The 19,537-nt window shown below is 46.3% G+C and overlaps 1 protein-coding gene across 2 annotated transcripts in view; it reads left to right on the top strand.

Annotated features, from left to right (window-relative positions):
• The first annotated feature begins 1,410 nt into the window (after positions 1 to 1,410).
• The window catches only part of CUNH10orf90 (chromosome unknown C10orf90 homolog), a 206,944-nt gene continuing 188,817 nt past the window's right edge, over positions 1,411 to 19,537 (top strand). For both annotated transcript variants that reach the window (XM_055300080.1, XM_055300079.1), the window contains exon 1: positions 1,411 to 1,650. In XM_055300080.1, coding sequence (XP_055156055.1) covers positions 1,411 to 1,650 — 240 coding nt within the window. The remainder of the gene's footprint in view (positions 1,651 to 19,537) is intronic.

Below are 19,537 nucleotides of genomic sequence, written 5' to 3'. Positions count from 1 at the left end.
ATCACAGTGAATGATTATGAGTCTCATGTCTTAACAGTCAAATGAGAACATCGGCCTAAATTTTCTCTGAGCTCATTCCCCTCTCCTTTGTTTTCGTTCTCAGCTTCAACATTCCCGTTGCCTCAAAAGGTAGGAGTTCAACATTTCCAGTCCAGGTCCTGGCCAGCCGCCACCTCTAGCAGGAGGGGGTCTGGTTCTGGGCCAGGGGAATGCATTTGGAGTCACTTGCTCATTTAGCCTCCCCCCCCCCCGATCCCCCCATCCTGCCCTAGCCTTTGAGTGGGGCTGGAGGATTGTTCAGGGGGCATCTGTGCTGAAAGCTGAGAGGGAGTCACCCACAGAGGAGAGAGCTGTGTGAGGACTCGGAAGACGGCCGCCGTGCCCGTCATCAGCTCTCTCCTGGCCCAACCCTTGATCCAAGTCTGGTAATTTCCACCCTCTAAATTACTGGGTTAACAGAAATGGTACCAAAACGTGAAATGAAATGAGTAGGCGTACGTCATGCACCTGCATTTCCACACGATTCACAAGCCAGTGATTCTCAGCATCGTGCGAATCTCCACTACGTCATTGGTTAGAGAGAGAACTGTGCCACGTAACTTGGGCAGAAGACACGCAACCATGCAACCAGGTACCAAGGCCTTGGAAATGATGCCCAGGTGACCGTGCGACACGCCTCTCTTTCCTCACCGTCTCACTCCCCTGGTGTCCCTGTGAGTTGGTGATTCCAGTTGTCCTCATGGGAGACCGGGGCTCAGGCTGGTGGCGGGACTTTGCCTGGCTCGGGCCCAGAGCCGTCACTACGCTGTCCCCGCCCGCCAGGGACACAGCGCTTCCTAACAGAGCGGGCTTTCCATCGCCTGCCTGCATCATCGCTCCTCTGCGCCGGGCCCTCTTCCTCTCTTGAATGTGTTTCTTATCTGCCCGGGGCTGAGGTCACTCTCCGTGTCGGCAGGAGCCTGCGCTCGATCCTTTGCATCCCGGCGAGAAAAGGCAGGGATTGTGCAGAGGCAGCCAGGGTCGCCCATAGCTCCTTTGCACGGCCCAGTCAAGAGTCCGTCGGGATTCGAGGGGCCCGACCTACAGGACACGTGGAACCTCGCTGCACCCGGCAGGGCTGGGGACTGCGGGAAAGAGAGGGGGGCCTTTGAAACCAGAGACGGCTTTGGGTGACCCGAGAACACAGGTAGAGGCGCCGGAGACGGAGGGACGGCAGGCGGCCAGCGTGCTTTGAAGGCACGTAGAGGTCACCCCGGAGCGTCCGGCCCCTTTGCGGCTGGGGCCCGGGCACCAGGACCGTCCCCGCTGGGGCCCTTCCCGAGGCTCTCCTGCCGCACCCAATACCTGGGTCAGACAAAGAAAATCGTGTGTGCCAGGCTCCCCAGCTGAAGTCACAAGATTCCGAGTATCATGCGGCACTCTGGGATTCCTACAAACACCCATCAGGAGGGGTGCGCCGCCCGCCACTCGGACACGGCCGGGCACCCGACTTTTCAGATAAGAGCATTCAGTACGGGCTTGAGAAACCATGTGATGGTCATGGATTTCGTGAAGAGTAACTGGTTCCCCGCCCAGAGAAGAGCCCAAGTCTGCATCATCCAGATGTACCAAGGCCTGGAGACGGCCGAGCGGGCGGCCAGCAGATATGAGGTACGGCTGGAGCTGGGGGGAGCGGTGGGCGCACCGCTGATGCGGAGAAGCTGGAGGCGCCCCTCGCCAGGTGGTGCAGGTGTTTTGACTGGTCTAATACATGAATCGCCTTATTTGTACTCTTCCCCCGGCAAGCTGGGAAAAGACGTTTTCGCCTCTCCTTTCAGTGTTTGAGATACGGGAAGGGGGCGGGGGGCAGCATATCGCAGGAGTGTCCTTTACACATGACCCACGTCCGCATTTGCAAACACTTAGTAGGGACTAGCGAGCTCATTTGTATCCGCGTTTGGAAAGCGCAGTATGCGTCTGCCAGTTAGAGAGCCCTAGCTCTGTTCGTTTGTAATCATCCGTCTTTAGAAACAAATTCCCATTTGTTTCCTGGCGCCTTGTGTAGAAAAAGTATCTATGACTTGCCTTGCTGGAGTTAAAATTGCATGATTTAAGCCAGGCCCGGAAGCGTGGCCTTTTTGCTCCTTTGAGAGGGAATCCTAAGTTTTAAACAGAAGCGACTCTTTTTTTTGGGGGGGGGGAGGGATTGGGGGGGGAGGAGAAAAGGAGAATTTTGGAGTTTAGAATGTCAAAGTGAGATAAACACATCCCTCAGACACATTTGCATTCTGCAACTGGTGCAAGGCGCGAGCAGTTATCTTTCAAGAGTAAACACGCATGAAATCCGACCCGCTCGTTACTGTACATGTAATAAATTATGAATGTCGTCGTAATTGACTCCTCTAGAGCTCACTTACCTATCTCTTTTGATAAAGGTAACAGGTAAATTATCAGTGTTTTTGAAATGGGAACCTTTCCGAATGTTGATGCCCGTTGTTAGGAGGGCCTTCGCCCTGAATGCTGGCAAAGACCCCACATCTTTTGTTCCCCACTCCGGGCTTCCTCATTTCAGGGCAATGTGAGAACCTGTTCTGCAGGGTTCAAGGCTGGCTTCTTCCAGTTGCAGCCCTGGGATTGTGAATTTCCATGTTCACAACAGAGATATAGAGGCCTCAGAAATAATGGCATTAATTAGATTCAGTAATAGTTGTTCATTAGTTCATTGTCCAATCAACCAGAGCAAAAGGTGTGCAATTAGAATATAATTGAAAGAAACCAGAGATATTATTATTCACAAGTAATTAATTGGATGGGGACAGAATTTTATCATTGTATAATTTTCGTTCAGGTTACTTTTCGATCCTCCAGAGAGAGAAAGACTTGTTGAATTATACCATCTTGCATTTTGCAGACGTGTTCTTGGCTCCAGTTTAAGCCTTAAGTGACAGAGAGCAGCTCTGGTGTCCTGTTTTTTTTTTTTTTTTATGAATAAAACTTCATTTCTCCCTATAGCGACACTCAAGGCGACAATGTGGAGAAGTGCATCTTTGCAGGAGATTGTAAAAAGCTTTAAGCGTGCTGACAGTCACAGCTGCTGCTTTGTGTCCCCCACACCTCCCACCCCCAATTACCAGTTACAGTCAACAAGTGGAGGTTGTATGCCTGCCACCTGGCAGTAACCTGGAGTCTTAATTCTTATGTGAAAATGAGTCTGAGGCCCTCCCATAGCCATCAGGCCCCCAGCTGACGGACCTCACTGTGTCTGTGATTTGGGAAGTGGTCTAGGCAAGGCCCACTTTGCTCAGGGGCAGGTCAGGTTTGAAACCCAACATCGGATCCTTGCCTCCTTTCCCTCTTACTTCTGAGCTCTGCCCTTTTAGAGGCAAACATGTCAGAATTTAAAATATTCCATATCCATTGAACTATTCATATTATTCCCACGGGGGCATGTCAGCGCTGTTTAAATTAGGAATTCCAGGAAGGAGTCAACTTCCTTGCTCAGTTTCCAAGCTGAACTGATGATAGAGCCCAATTAACAGTCTTGGGGCCCTGTTAGACTTGGCCCCAGTGACCCCTTCTCTCTCACCAGCTCCAAGGTCATGGGTTAACCTGCCTGGGCTGTGACCACAAAGTACCTGATGGGGTGAGAAATGGACAGGGTCACTGAAGCAAACGCTCAGTGCACAGAGGTACTAGGTTAAAGAAACTAGCTGATTCTCCAGTAAAAGTGAGTTTTGGAAATTTTGTTTCTGTAAAAACCTTAGGCATTTCAAGTCCCTCCCATGAGGACCTACAAATCCACTCCAGTTGAGTTGAATGTCTAAAACTGGCATTTCTCTAAAACTGTTGTCTTTGTCCTGGGCTGTGTTAATGCCTGAAGAGGCTGCCTCTCATCTGAGATAAGCAGTGGCTCAGCCCGACTCTGTCCCAGGGGTGGCCCAGCCACACTCGTTCCCTTACTTAAACTGCCTTTTAATAGGAATGTACAGCTGACCTGTTTGTCTGAAATGTAAGTAGGATGGGAAATAGATGGTGGCGAGGGGTTTGCAACGCCTTGATCCCTGCTGATTCCAAAATGCTCCAAACTATTAAAAACACAGTGTGCTAAGGGCCTTTCTCTCCCTGCCTAGATATCTGATAGACTTCAGACTTAAAAATAGCCAGAACCGAGTAATGGGACGGACCTGCGCTTGAGTTCTGGCTGCTGATCACACTGCAAACATGGCCACATCCCGAGAGTCCTTACAGAAGCAGAGCAGGGATGGTTTCCACTTGAGGGGAACCACGTGGAATTCAGAGATGCGCTTGCATCTCCTAGAGTGTGGATATGAGCTAGCATCTCCTAATTGACTGTTGAGAACCTTCTGCTTATAGGCACAGGCTGGGGCATGCAAGTCAAGTCTCATCCATCCGTCTTCTCTTGGGTGACAGTTTCTAATACATTTAATCATTAGATGAGCCAGAGAAAGTTTCTGTATGTGGTAATCGCCTTGTGGCTATGCTTTTTAAGATTTCCTAAAACTTCTATCATTTCTATCTCTCCTTCCTACTCATCCTTTTTTTTTTTTTTTTGGATTTGGCAGTGATGCTCAATTCTGGCTGACTGTAAGAATCATGGCAAACTGTTATTTTTAAATTTTTTTTGACATGCAAAGATTGCACACATTTAAAGTATAAATTTTGATGAGTTTGGACATAGGCACACACCCATGACAGCCATCAATCACCACAATCAAGGTTCTAAACGTATCCATCACCTCTAAACATTTCCTGTTTTCTTGTGCATGTGACTTTTTTGTTTGTTTGTTTGTTTTTTTTGTTGTTGTTGTTGGTAAAGATGCTTAACGTGAGATGTGTTCTCTTACTGTATTTTAAAGGGTGTTAGCTCCATGTTGTTAACTATAGGCACTCGTGTTGTACGGCAGAGCTCTGGACTCACTAATCTATCACGTAAGCTTTACACCCACTGAGCAACAGCTTCCCGTTTCCCCTTCCCCAGTCCCTGGCAACCACCATTCTATTTTTGGCTTCTAGGAGTTTGGTTTAGATGCCTCATATAAGTGGAATCATGTGGCATTTGTCCTTCTGTGATGGACTTATTCCCCTGAACGTAAAATCCTCTGGTTTCTCCCGTGTTGTTGCAAGTGTAGGAATTTCTCAATTTTTAAGCCTGAATAATATTCCATTGCATGTATATGCTACATTTATTTATTTATTTTTTTAAAGATGATTTTTATTACCTCTTTTTTTTTAAATTTTTATTTATTTATGATAGTCACAGAGAGAGAGAGAGAGAGAGAGAGAGAGAGAGAGGCAGAGACACAGGCAGAGGGAGAAGCAGGCTCCATGCACCGGGAGCCCGATGTGGGATTCGATCCCAGGTCTCCAGGATCGCGCCCTGGGCCAAAGGCAGGCGCCAAACCACTGCGCCACCCAGAGATCCCTATATGCTACATTTAAAAAAAATCTGTTCATCTGTTGATGGACCATTTGGGTAATTTCCTTATGGTGAACTTTTAACACTGACATATGCTCATCGCCCAGCCAAGGCCATTGTGACCCAGGGCAGGTGTGTGGGGTTGTGTTGTATTCCTTTAAAGAGGATTGAACTTTGGTCCCGTGTGAGGTGAAATTACCTGCAAATGATCTGATCCTTGTGAGGCTGACTTTTCCCCACACTTTAATCTAGGGGATTCGTCCTCAATAAGTGATGGTTTTGTCCCCAGGCGATACTTGGTAAAGCCTGGAGACACTTTGGTTGTCACAGCGTGGGGAAGATGCTACTGGTACCTACTGAGGAGGGGCCAGGGATGCTGCTAGATATACTGCTGCGTCCAGGGCTGTCTTCCACCACCAACAACAAAGACCCACCTGACCTGACATGTTCACAGTGTGGAGGCTGAGAAGCCCTGGCCTAGGGCTGATTGAGCCCCCACTGTCAAAGTACAACCCTTGGGAGGACCTACTTAATGCCCCGTGTGTGTGTGAGAACTTTCCACCAGGGCCAGTAGGAGCATGAACTGTTTCCAGCCCTTGGGAAAGATCCCAGAAGCATCTGACCTACTACTTTCTGGTAGTTCTTTTTCTGGTTTTATGCAGTTTTCTCTTAAGCATGCGAAAATCAGTATTCAGCCAGAGACTGGAGGGACCTGTTGCTGGTTGCTGGAGTTCTCTTTCCCTGCAGTTCACTCCTCTTCAGAATTTAGCCTCAAATTCTGCTGGCTCAGTTTCTTGGAGTCTTGATCTCTGCCTCCTTTGCCCAATGCTCCTCTCTTGAGCTTCTGCTTTGTGCTCTGCAACCTGGAAACTGCCTCTGGGTAGGGACAATTGTAGGGCTTCCTCCTGTCATGCCCCCTCCCTCCAGGATCATAGACCCCATTGCTTCATAGCTTTTGTCTTTCTGCTCCATCGTAGCTGGAAGTGGAAGCGCCCCCCACCCCCTAGGTAGTTTTAATGTCCCACCACGGTTGAGAGATGCCACTTTGGGCTTTGCCGAATGTCTTCTTGGGTTGGGGTGAGCCCTAGGTCATAGGAGATAGAAGTACTCAGGTTTTAGGTGCTTGGACTTCAAGATAACTTTATTTGGGGAATGAAGAAGTCAATGAGAGGAAACAGGAAGTAAAATAAACATTCCCTTTCTTCTCACAGTTACCAAACGGGGCAAAATGATGTGACCATTTCCAAATCAAGCCAGAGAGACGTGGCCAGATCAGTCTTCACGGTCTCATGTTTCTTCCTGAGGTCTTGGCCTCCAGCGAGGCTTCTGCTAGATCGGCCGGTGGCTCTGGCTGTGGTGTAGGCAGTGAGCTCTTCAAGGAAAGAGCACTGAGAAAAGGCCATTGGACAAAGGACAATAAATATTCCCATCACCTTTGCAGTCCCACTGGCAGGTCAGGAACCCCTGCCTCACCCCAGGCCTTGCTTCTGCCTGTGTGTGTACTTGGTGCTCCGATGGGAGCCTCAGCCACTCACCTCTCTGCTGACAGCAGCTGGTGGTCTTCATGCAGGTGCAGGAGGAGGCAAATCCAGGAGGCAAAAGATGAAACAATCACTTATGGGGTCTCTGGGCTGCTCACTCGGCACATTCTTCCAGGCTCTCCCCACAGGTGTCAGTGGGAGGCTGGGCATCAGAGGGCAAGGTTCTTAGCAGGTGTCGTGGGTCGGAGGGCTGAAATGAATTTTGTGGCATCAGCAGACACCTCTGGTGGTTGAGGTCTCCAGAATAGCTGTGCTGTGAATGCTTTGTTAGAGGTGACACGTGACTTGATCTGGAACACTTGCAGTCCCTTGAGATCTATCTGACACTGCTGTGGTCAGTGTGCATCAGGACATTGGGCATAGGTCGGGGACTCAGTGTCCACATTTCAGCCAAACCAAGGGAGGGGTGAGGGAAGGTGAACGGTGGCCATGTGGCTAAGTGTGAGGGCACTGGCTTGAACCTGGGGTCTTGCTAGATGAGTGACCTTGGGAAGCTTCTTGACTGTTTTGAGGCCTAGTTTCCTCACCTGTGTTCATGAGAACCATGACATCTACCTCCTAGGTTTGCCGCAGGGATGAAGGGAGACAATCCATACAAAAGGCTAAGCCTCAGGCCTGGCAGAGAGGCAGCATCTCATCAAGGTGAGTTGTTGCTACTCACGTTCCAATATTGCCTTTCTCTGCTGTCCCCAACCCTGCTGTGAAGGCGTGGCCCCTGGGACCAGGCTGATTGTAACCAGAGCTTAGAGGAGACTGCTCTGGGCATGCAGTCCTGTTTAAATTGGGGTGAACATCCCTACCCCTCCTTCCCCACACTCAGAGTGCCAGGTGACAGGGACTTGTAACCTTCGGTGCTCTTGGCTCAGGGTAATCCATTCCCCAAGCAACTCAGACATTAGTCAGCAAATTGGCCCTGAGCCGAATGCACAGTTTCCACTCACAACCCACCTAATTCTGTGGTCAGCTGCCAATTCCACCTTTGACAAGGGACTGTTGAGAATTTAGTTCATACACATCTGATTCCTGCCTGTGAAAGGTGGGGAGAAGGCAGGAAGTGTTAACAGAACGTGTTCCATGTGAGATGCACCTTCCCTTCAAAGAGCCACAGGGATATAAAGGAGTTCACCACCCCCAGGAAGGATGGAATGCCCCTCGTGCTTTAGTGTACTCTAGAATCCTCAGGAGAACATTCAAGCAATGTAGACCTGGGACTCTGGGAAGGGTGGGATCCAGAAATTTCTGTTTTTAACATGAAATCCAAATGATTTTTTAAGATTTAAAAAAATTTTATTTATTCATGAGACACACACAGAGAGAGAGAGAGAGAGAGAGAGAGAGAGAGAGACAGGCAGAGGGAGAAGTAGGTTCCCCATGGGGAGCCCAATGTGGGACTCAATCCCAGGACCCCAGGATCATGCCCTGAGCTGAAGGCAGATGCTCAACCACTGAGCCACCCAGGTGCCCCCTAATCCAGGTGATTTGGATGCAGGTCCAAATATGGAACTTCCAGGCTGATATTTTCCAACTGCACAAGCCAAGAAGGAGACAACAAAGAAGCCCAAGTGACTGGCCTGTGTTGAGAAAACTGGAGCCAAGGGGCCTAGGGCGGGGGAGGGGAGGCATGGTCAGAGAGGAGAGTGGCTGGGCCACCGTGTGCCAGGAGAACTGAGAGACAGAGATGGAACAAAAGGGGCTGTTGTTTGATCCCTCAATTGCCTCATTGATCCTCACCACAGCTGTGTGGGGCACATGAGCCCTATTTTTCCAAAGAGAAAGTTCTGTGAGGCCCAATCACTGATGCAGGCTGCATGGGGACACAGGGGCAGGAGGAGGAGGGTCTGCCTCAGTTATGTCTTGCTCTGAGGTTGTGCTTCTGGCATGGTGCTGAGGAGTGGGGAGATGGGGGAGCAGCACTTATCCTGACAGCAGCGACTAGGAACCCAGGGGTCTTTGGGGTTGACTGTAGACAAAGCCAACTATGCCAGGATCTGGTGGTAAGAGATAATGATACCTTTGCTCTGACTTGCTCTCTCCCTCTGCTTCAGGAATCTTTCCTTCCCGCAGCTCTTTCACCAAGCACCTCCCCTTGGTCCTTAGGTCCCACATAGGTCCTCACTGACCTCAGTGTTGTCCCATGTTCTCTTCCCTCTCTGGTGGAGCAGATAGATTAAAGAGGAAATATTGGGCTGACTTAAAAAAAATTATCAAGGACCTACTCTGTGCTAGGAACTGTTCTGGTGCTGGGAACACAGAGGTCCAAAAGGCAGGGTTCCTGCCCCTGCTTAGCATCTGTTGAAAAGGCAGCCATCCTAATGAGTGCCAAGTCAAGGTGTTTACACTGAGCTGTAGGCAAGGCTGGGAAGGAGACATTTGGGCATGTTTGTCATGGAAGATGAAGGGAGAGTGAGAATATGGGGCCTGGGTGGAGAAGGAAAAGACATTTCAGGCAGAAGGAATGGCAGCTCCTGGGTAGTGGCACAGAAAGATCACGCGTAAGTAGAACTCTGTGGTCTCTAGAATTGCAGCTAGAATTTGCAGGGCACAGTTCCTGGGAGGAGGGAGCCAGGCAGAGAAAGAGTTTTGGAATTTGGATCTGTGGCTAAAAACTAATCTATGTGAAAGTCCATGAGGCCAAAGAACAGCTGACAAGGAAAGAACAGTTGTTGGGAAGCCGTAAGATGAACAATTCTCAGGGCTCACTCAGGGCCATGGATTGTTTAAGTTTCTCACCATCCAGAGTAGAAAGACGTCACTGAGTAGAGGGTAAATTCAGTAGAGATTCTAGAAGGGTCTTGCCTTGGATGGATGCCAAACTAGCTCTAGAGTAAAGGCTACCCTATATCCATCCTATAACAATTTTGGAAACAATTCTTGAAAGAATTTGGCTCCTCCACAAGTAGTTTAATTGCCTGCCAAAACTATGATCAATACTCTTTCACGGATTACAACAAAATTCAGCAAGCAATAATGTAAAATTAAAAAGATGTAGCATCCAGACAAAGCTCACTAGACATTCAAGGAACAGGAAAGCATGATTCTTAACCAGGAGAAATCATGATTAATAACAACAGATTTATCAATGACAGTGATGATGGAATTAAAAAGCAATGATTTTTTTTTAAAAAAAAGCTATTGCAAGACTATTGTTTTCCATTTAAATTCAAGAGTTTGAGGATCCCTGGGTGGCTCAGCGGTTTGGCGCCTGCCTTTGGCCCAGGGCATGATCCTCGAGTCCCAGGATCGAGTCCTGCATCGGGCTCCCTGCATGGAGCCTGCTTCTCCTTCTGCCTGTGTCTCTGCCTCTCTCTCTCTCTATGTCTATCATGAATAAATAAATAAAGTCTTTAAAAAATAAATTCAAGGGTTTAAGAGAAGATACTACCACGATGGAGAAAGAAATAGTTGATATAAAAATGCACCAAATAGAACTTACAGAGAAGGAAAAGAAATGACACCACCTGAAATGGAAATTTTACTAGATGGGATTAATAGGAAATTGGATGCTGCAGAAGAGAAGGTCAGTGAAATTTCTAAACTGAAGACAGAGAAAAAGGAGAGGGAGGAGAGGGAGAGGAGAGGAAGAGGGGAAGAGAGAGAGAGAGAGTCAGAGAACGAAAGCCTGAGTGACCTGTAGGACAACATTGATATCAAGAGATCCAACACACATATAATTAGAATCTCAAAGAGTAGAGCAGAAATGAGGGTAGAAAGTGATTTGGAGAAATAATGGCTGAAAAGTTTCCAAATCTACTGGAACATATGTCAATGCATTGCCTGTCAAGTACTTGTATATAGTAGAGTCCAGATCATCAAGCTCAGCCCATCCTGTGTAAATAGTATATATCTCAGTGTCTCCCAGTGGTGGTCACAGGGTTGTCAATCAGAGTTCTCCTGTGCAAGGAATATGTTTGCTTCTTTGTGATCACGCTGCATGATTCACTGAGGCAGTTTGCTTATTTATTTATGGCTGAGATAATATCAATTTAGTGCAAGATTGTTTTTAGCTCCGATGGGCTATGAGAAAAGGGAAAAGCAATCTGGCAGATGCTATCTGTATGATTTTTCTATTCCTGCAAAACAAATGATCATGTAATTGGCTTAAAATGATACCTACTTATTATTTCACAATTTTGTAGACTGGATATCCTGGTGTGGGTTAGCTGGCCCCTCTGCTAATGTCTCTCCAGGCTGAATCAAGGTGTCAGACAAGGCTGTGATCTCACCTAAGGTTCAGGGGCCTCTTCCAACATCACTGGTTATTGTCAGAATTCAGTTCCTTGTGGTCGGAGGACTGAGTCTGCATTCTGTTGGTGGCTGTCAGCTGGCACTCTCCGCTCCTGGAAGCTGTCCTCAGGTCCCTGCCATGCAGCACCAGCCATAGGCAGTTCACATGTTTGCTTGCTTATTAATTGCTAGAAAGACAATCTGCTGCTCTGAACATTTCTGACTTCTTTTGGAGACACACCTGATTAGGTCAGGCACCCCCCCACCCCCAGTATCATCTCCCTTTGATTCACTCAAAATCAACTGATTAGCAACCTTAATTATATAGGCAAAACCCTCTCTCCATATCATATAACTTAATTGTGGAAGTGAGAGCCCGTTGTACTCACAGGCTCTGGGATGTGTGTACCAAAGGTGGGAATCCTGGGAGCTGTTTTAACATTCTGCCTAAACTTTATTTCAAATTTTTGTATCTGGGCAGAAAAGGAAATAGAAGGAGGTGTTGGAATTGAAGGCACATAGGTTTGGAGCCTCTGTCTAGGAGGTCCACAAGGGAAGGTGCCCTTAAGGTCCTCTGGCTTACCACTGTGCCCCCAACACCAGGTCACCTTCAAGAACATTGTGGCATGGGGTAACTGGCTGGCTCAGTTGGTTAAACGTCTGCCTTTGGCTCAGGCCATGATCTCAAGGTCCTGGGATCAAGCCCCACGTCAGGTTCCCTGCTCAGCAAGGAATCTGCTTCTCCCTCTCCCTCTGCCACTCTCTCTCTCTCTCTCAAATAAATAAATAAAATCTTTAAAAAAATCATTGTGGGACACATGTGAATAGATGCACTCATGGATGAATGGATAAACAAAAAAGTGCACAAAGTATGTTTGAGATGAAAATCTGGGGCCAGAGTAGGTGATGGTTGAAGACTGTGCATGCAAGGGATCTGCCTCTGAGTCCATGCTCATGTTAGGCTCCCTGAGGATCCACTCATTTGCAGTGATCAACAGATACACCTTGGCTTTAGGTAGCCCAAGTGAAGGTCCAAAATGGAGGTCCCTTGTTTCATTACCCTTTTCATCAATCAAATTCCAAATAGAGAAATTATTTAATTTTCTCTCTAGGTTCTAATTTATATCCCTTCTCCATCCAGAAAGGACTTCAAGACAGCTCTAAAAATAAGCATTCTTGGAAGACATCCAGAATTTAGGAATAATAATTTGTCAGAGAAACAAATAGGGCTGAAGACAAATGGGGGAATTATTTTCTTAAAGTAGACAACAAATTGCTTGCCAATTTCTATTGAAGACAAGGAGCATCTTCCCAGCAGAGCAGCCCGAAGCTGGCGGTGAGTGGGTTAGCCCTAAGCGGCTACTCTCTGCTAGGGCTCAGATGCCTCCGATCCAGCCCTCTGGTCACAGAAAGTTCATGAAACTCATTATTTTAGCTGCACTCCTCTCTAATGAGTTCTGGATGCTGCTGGCTTCTCAACACTTGGTTCTGGGGTAGTAGCTACACTTTGCTAGTAGTGTTGGAGGACACCTGTTAGAGGAGGTGGTGAGCTGGGCCACATGTGCCAGAGGGATGGGGTCTCGGTTGATGGATATGCAAGGAGGGGCCCAGGGTCATATGGGAGACGCAATGTGCTCAGAGATTTGTTGTTTGCTGCTCACCGTTGATGTGATATTCAGGAAAGAAGCTTTGTCATTCTTCCAGGAGGTGTGTGCCACCATGCTAGCTGTCAGACACACAGGAAACAAAAATATGAAGACTTTCCATGACAGAGTTCCGCAATAAATGGCCACATCCTCAGTTTTGATTATGCAACACGTGGGGGCCAGGGCAAAAGGGACATGTGCTCCTCGTGTTAGAACAGCAGGGAGAAATAGTTGTTCAAGGTACTAAAGTAGGTCTTTTTTCCTTCCTTTTATTGTCTCTCTTTGGGTTTGTCCTGTTGGTTTTTAATGGGTTCTTTAACATTGGTTTAAGCAAAGACAAATTTAGATTTTAAATTATTACCATGAATTTTGACGTTCATCTTTAAACTGCGTAATGCCATTTTAACACGAATATAAGAGCACTCGACTCATAGGTGGAATCACTGAAATGATGCGGCTTTTATTTGCACTGATGCTATACATGCATATCTGTATCTCATTCTCACTGGAACAATGGAAACACTGCAAAAATCAACTCTTTTATTTGACATAATATTCGACCAATGCTCTGTACCTTCAGTTTCCTGCTGGGCAAGGAAAGGCTAAGATAAAAGGGAGCTACGGGGTCCTCTCTCTCCCTCTCTCCTTCTCCTTCTGAGCTGTCATTTGCAGCATAAGCAGGTGGCCAACACAGGGACGTAACATGAGGAAGAAAGTCTGTGATAGGGTTGCTTGGTCACTCGTGTTTCCCAGAAATCTACTGCCTTCTTTCTGCATTTGAAGTAAGTCTGTTTCCGGGGGAGCACGGGCCCCTTGGGGCTGTCAGCACTCAGCATACTTGATCCTAGATGTGATTCGCTTACCTCATATTCCCTTTGAGTCTTGCTGAACTTCCACGTGTGGTAGGCTCACCAGGTAGGTAGGTAGGCTTCCAAAAGGTAGGCTCACCTCAGCGAGGGGCCACTGAGGACCATCTGTGATGGGCAACGAGGAAATCAGCAAACACACACCTTGCCCCGTCCTCTGTTTACAGTACACCCACTATCCTCTTGGGATTTCATTTACAAAACACAAGTTCAAAGATAAAAATATTTTATAATTCAAGATGGTGACACAAAAGCACTGGCTGCAGAAGGAAAAAAAATGGATAAATTGGACTTGGTCAGCATGAAAACCTTGCGTGCATCAGAGGACATTATTAGCACAGCAAAAGGAAATCCCACCTACTACCTGGGTGAGCCTGGATGGAGTTATGCTGGGTGAAATAAGCTGGTCATGACCAGACAGATGTTGACAGACTCCACTTTGATGACGTACCTGGAGTAGTTAAATTCTCTGAGATGGGGAGTAGACTGGTGCCTTTCAGGGCTGTGGGGCGGTGGGTAGAATAGGAAACTAGTGTTTAACGGTACAGCGTTGCAGCCTGTGGGGCTGGAAAAGCTCTGGAGACAGACAGTGGTGATGATCACGCGACATGATGAATATACTTAGTGTTACTTACTGAATTATGCGCTTAAAATGCTAAATTTTATGCTATGTATATTTTACCATAATTAAAAGAATTTCAAGATGGTGACATGAAACCCGTATGTGGCCCTTCGCAGTACAGGCTCCCATGCCACTGCCTGGGTCTCATGCCTGTGAAGCTGGTCCTGCGCTAACTCGTGTTTGTAAGTGCGTAGGACGATTCTCTTTCACAACAGGAGGAGATCTCTGAGGTCAGGGTCCCTGTCTCATTTCTCTCACTAACCCTGTGTTGAATTGAAACTCTGAGCTAAAGTGGAGCTTGTTCACGATACATTTAAAAAATGCAGGCTTATGTATGATTTACATATATTAATATTCATACTTTGTATAAGTGTACAGTTCATTTTGTTTTGACAAATGCATACAGTGGTGTAACCAGCACCAAATCACGATGTAGGGCATATCTACCACCCAGAAAGTTCCCTGGTGCCTTTTGTACCCAACACCTTCCCTCAGCTCTGCCCCTGGCAACCGCTGATCTGCTTTCTGCCACTTAACTTTTACCTGGTCTGGCATGTTTTTAACTGAAATCATGCAATATGCAGGGGTGTGTGTGTATGTGTGTGTGACTGTAATTTTTCATTACAACTTCTGGCTTCTTAATTAAATGGATCATGTTCTATTGGGGTGGCAGAGAGGTGAGGATCCCTGATTCCGGTACATATAGATTTTTATTCTAAGTCCACACTTTCTTTCAATTCTGACTTTGCATGAACTCTTACCTTCCCCAGGATCAGTTGCTTTATATACAAAATGGAGTTAATAAGAGTCCCTTCCCTTCACCCAGTGCATTTTTGGGGGTTGAATAAGGTGATGTATGAAAAGTGCTCAGGGCAGAGCTTGGCTCATAGCAATAGCTCAGTAATGCTTAACTGTTTATCATCCTATTACTGATACCATCATTAACAAGAATTCTAAGAATGGCATGTCCTTGTCTCTCAAATGGCAGCACCATGGTACCTTCCTTCTTGTGTTGCCATGGAGATTATTTAATGTCAGTTTAGCATTTTGTATGGTGCCTAGCACTTGGTAAGCAATCTGTAGTGTAGCTGTTGATACTATTCCATTCTGAAGCCATCAAGGACCCTGTTTTGCTATTCCTCACTAAGTAAAAGTCATCACCTTCTCTAATTGTGAGAAGATGTGAAAGGGCTCCATTTAGATTGCTTTCTGCCAGTCTAGGTTAAAAAAAAAAAAGTTGCAAACAGCAGCCACCAGTGTGAAATAGTAAAGGCCTTTCTCCCATGGGCCCAGGGGATGAGTTCCATGTGAACAGGTGAGCCAAAGAACAGGAAATACCCTAGTCCTTTTTTTTTTTTTGTCTCTATTCTTTTGAAAGAAGGAAAAATGACAGCAGTTGAGTTAAAAGTTGTACAGTTGAGTAGGCGATTGAATTGTCAGAACTTCCTGAGGTGTTCCGAGTCAGGGTAGCTTCACTGTAGTGGATTCGGAAGTACTTGAAGCCGCTTGGGAGAGTAGCCCGTGACAGGGAACAATTCCTGGGAAGAGAAGTTTCCACCTGGTACAATGGATTCAGCTTCTGGAATCATCAGCTTGCATTTTAAAGCAAGGAGAGAAGGTTGCAAATGATAGGAAACATAATAGAACATGCTGAAAGGAATACTTAAGGAATCAGGGGAAATCCACCTCTTTGATATACAAAATAGTTCAGCTAAATTTGACTTTGTAACTGGGTAATTAACATGCCCGTGTTATGGCGTTATGTCCCCCCACCCCCTGCCCACGCCTGATGTTGGCATAGAAATCTCCAGCCAAGCTCTTCATCCTCATCATCACTGTTCTCATTTATCCGTGCAAACACACAGGGGCTGAAGTCACCCTGGCGGGAAAACGGAGGGTGAATTCTCCATGGACCACTTCTCGTTAGGCAGCCAGGGAGGCTGCTTCCCGTGAGTCTCACAAGAGGAGGGAGGATGAAAATAACAGATCCTCCTTCCATGCTGATTTGCCTTATTTTCAAACCAGAACCCCACCAGGCACCACTCTTGACAACACAAGTGAAGGAGAAGCAAGGAGAGATTGAGGCATCTTCCTGCAGATCCTAACAAGGGAACAATCCCCCCCATTTGCAATCAGATAAGGGATGTTATCTCCATAATAAAAGGCAATTGAGAATCTAAATGAAAAATCTAATGCTTTTCATGCTGATTTATTTTAGATTAGAAAAAGTTAAAGCAGATGTAAACATGGAGAGATGAAGCATGAAGAGGGAATCATGGCAGAGTGATAAATCTCAGTTTTGAGTTATTATAGGTGCAGGGTTGCATTAACCAGAAAATACACTGTTGATCCAAAAACTGCTCTGACATTAATTATTGTTGCAGAAGAGAATTCAGAAGATTGAATATAAACATGCAATGCTGGCAAAGATCAATCATGCATCCAGATTAGCCATGGAGAGTGTATTCCCGCCCCTGAAGAGAAGAGGCTGTGTTAACCCGTTGGCAGGCCATGCTGGAGCCCTCCCTGTGACGTGCTATCTGCCTTCTAGAGGGACCTTCAATATCCCCTGAGGAGAAGACACCGGATGCAGAAAAGAAATGGCCCTCTTTTTTTTTTTGGACCCCAACAATGTCTGCCATCATTGTAAAGAGAAGACTTGGCCAAAAATCCACCCTTGGTCTTTGGTCCTTGAGATATAAATAGACTTGTAATCTCTCCTCTGTTTTCTCTGTAGACCATGCACACGTCCAGGCAAGGCAGAGTGAAGAGGTACTAGAGGCAGGGATCTGTGTAGACTTAGAAGTTCCCAACTGTTTGCTCTTCTCTCTCCTTTCTCTTCACTTGGTCCCTGTTTTACTTGCTCAATGCTTTACAAAGCCCTGACCACCACTGAACACACACACTCATGCAGGAGCACACACACACACACACACACACACATGTGCTAATATGGGGAATGCTGAGAGCACTGTGTTCTAGTTGGAGAGGATCCTGGCTCTGGCATTTAGTAGCTCTGTGACCTAGAGCAAATTCCTGAATCTCTCCCTGCCCCCGTGTCCATATCCACAAAATGCAGAGATACTGGCTGCCTTGTGGGAACAGGATGAGAGGATCTATGGAAAACTCGAACCCAGGGACTGGCAAGTTTATTAAACGTCTGTTGTACGGAGATCACAGTTCTCCATCCAGAGCTCTTGGGGCCAAATGTGATTCAACGATGATTTCTTAATTTTATTTCAGAAAGGTAACACTGCACAACATTTCTAGCAGGATCTAATCACCCTGTAATTAAGCTCACTGATGTTTTTGCAATAAAATGTATGAATATTCACACTAAATGGAATAAATTAATATTATAAATAGCCTCAGGTTAGTTCAGGGAAGGTCTGACTGTCAGATTCGTTTTCTACAAATTCACAGAAAAAAAAAAACCCTCTTGGATTTCAGAGCTTTACGGATTTTAGAGTTGCAGGTAAAGGATTATGGATCTATTGTAAGAATTCTGATATCTTGAAGGGAGAGTCAGTAAACAACAAAAACAGCAAAAACAGTAGCATATTTGCTCATTAAGGTCCAGCCATTATGGCAGGACTTGGGAGGATCAAGTAGGAGAATGTGAGAGTTGCTTTGTAAAGCGTTTAGTCTTCTGTAAATGGATGGTTCTAGTATTACTGTACCAGAGATGTTCAGATCTCGCTAGTGCTCAGCTTCCGGCTCTTGACAGAACTCACAGGATCATTTTGTTGTCAATGTTATCAGCATCCTAGCTGGTGCCAGGCTTGACCGTGGAGTTTCTGCTGGTAGCGGTGGACCCTATAAGGTAGCAAGTGGTGAGAGGGTGTGGAAGGAATGCCAGCCTGGAGTCAGGAGGGCTGGTGCAAGTGTAAAAGCCCCATTTTCTTGCCCATGGGCCCTGATGTCTCTCCCACTCTCAGGACCTTTGTTTCTTTATACAATCAGAACTGTATGTGTTCTGGCCACCTTTCAGGGACTTTGGGGAGTCAAAAGGAGGTAATGTGTATAAAAGAACTGTGCAAACTGGAACAGTCCCTGTATTCTGAGGTGTCATGATTCTTTTCATGTCCTTGATCCTAATCATAGTGTTCTGTTCTCAAGGACTGATCTTGATCCCGATTGCCTTGATTCCAACATGGGCTTCTTCACTTGCTTTACTAGGTTTCTGTGACTTTGAGAAAATTACTTAGCCTCTCTGTGCCTCAATTTCCACCTCTGTAAAATAATCAAGCTATTTCTCCCACAGAGTTGTTGTAGGATCCAGTGAGGTCACTGTGTGCGTGCAGTGAGGCCTCAGTGGTATCTCCTTGTGTCATCCCAAGCTTGATGCAGGCTGAGGAGCTTCTGGGAAAAGAGCTAGAAAATGGGGTCTAAATCTAACCTCCACCATGTGGCTTAGGTCAGTTACTGTAGCCGTTCATTAAATAACATGGCCGTTCATTAAGAACTAATGGCTTCAGAGACCTAAGGGAGACAAAGTCTTGAAAGGGGTGAGACAGGAGCTACCTAATGATCACACAAGAAATAGCTCAGTGCTGATAAGTGTCTCCTAGTGGGGACACTCCCAGGTCTTAACTAATAAGACCTTTAGCAATATCTTTTGTTTATTAGGAACACGATCTGTGTGCAGAAAGAGTGCCATATATACTGAGTTTTGTATACTTTTTCCATTCTTTCTTTCCATAAAACTTTTTTTTTTCCTCAGTGGAAATCATAGTAGACATCCACTGATATCACGTGGTACATCATCACATGCATGTGCTCATGTGCTATCACAGTCCTTTCACCCACTCCTGTCATTCAGTACATGCTTTCAAAGACTCAGTGCGGTTATAGATGTTACAACCAAAGCAATGAATAAAGAATTTGCTGTGTGCAGCTCACATTCTAGGGGGAGGACATGGAAAACAGGTCACAAAATATATCACACCCAGCAAACAAGGAACAGAAGGAAACTAACTCAAAAGCATAGAAGCTACATAATGAAAAACCCACTGTGAGCATCATACTTGCTGGTAAAAGACTGAGAGCTTTTCCTCTAAGATCAGGAACAAGACAAGGATGACTGCTTTCACCATTTCTGTTCAACACCATAGTGGAAGTCTCAGCCAGACCAACTAGGCACAGAAAAGAAATAAAAGGCATCAGACCATAAAGAAAGAAGTAAAATCATCTCTATGTGTAGATGATATGATCTAATATGC

The sequence above is a fragment of the Nyctereutes procyonoides genome, unplaced genomic scaffold, assembly GCF_905146905.1.
Source record: "Nyctereutes procyonoides isolate TBG_1078 unplaced genomic scaffold, NYPRO_anot_genome, whole genome shotgun sequence".
NCBI lineage: Eukaryota > Metazoa > Chordata > Mammalia > Carnivora > Canidae > Nyctereutes > Nyctereutes procyonoides.
Note: the sequence above shows the minus strand (reverse complement) of the source record. Positions and strands in the feature narration are given on the sequence as shown.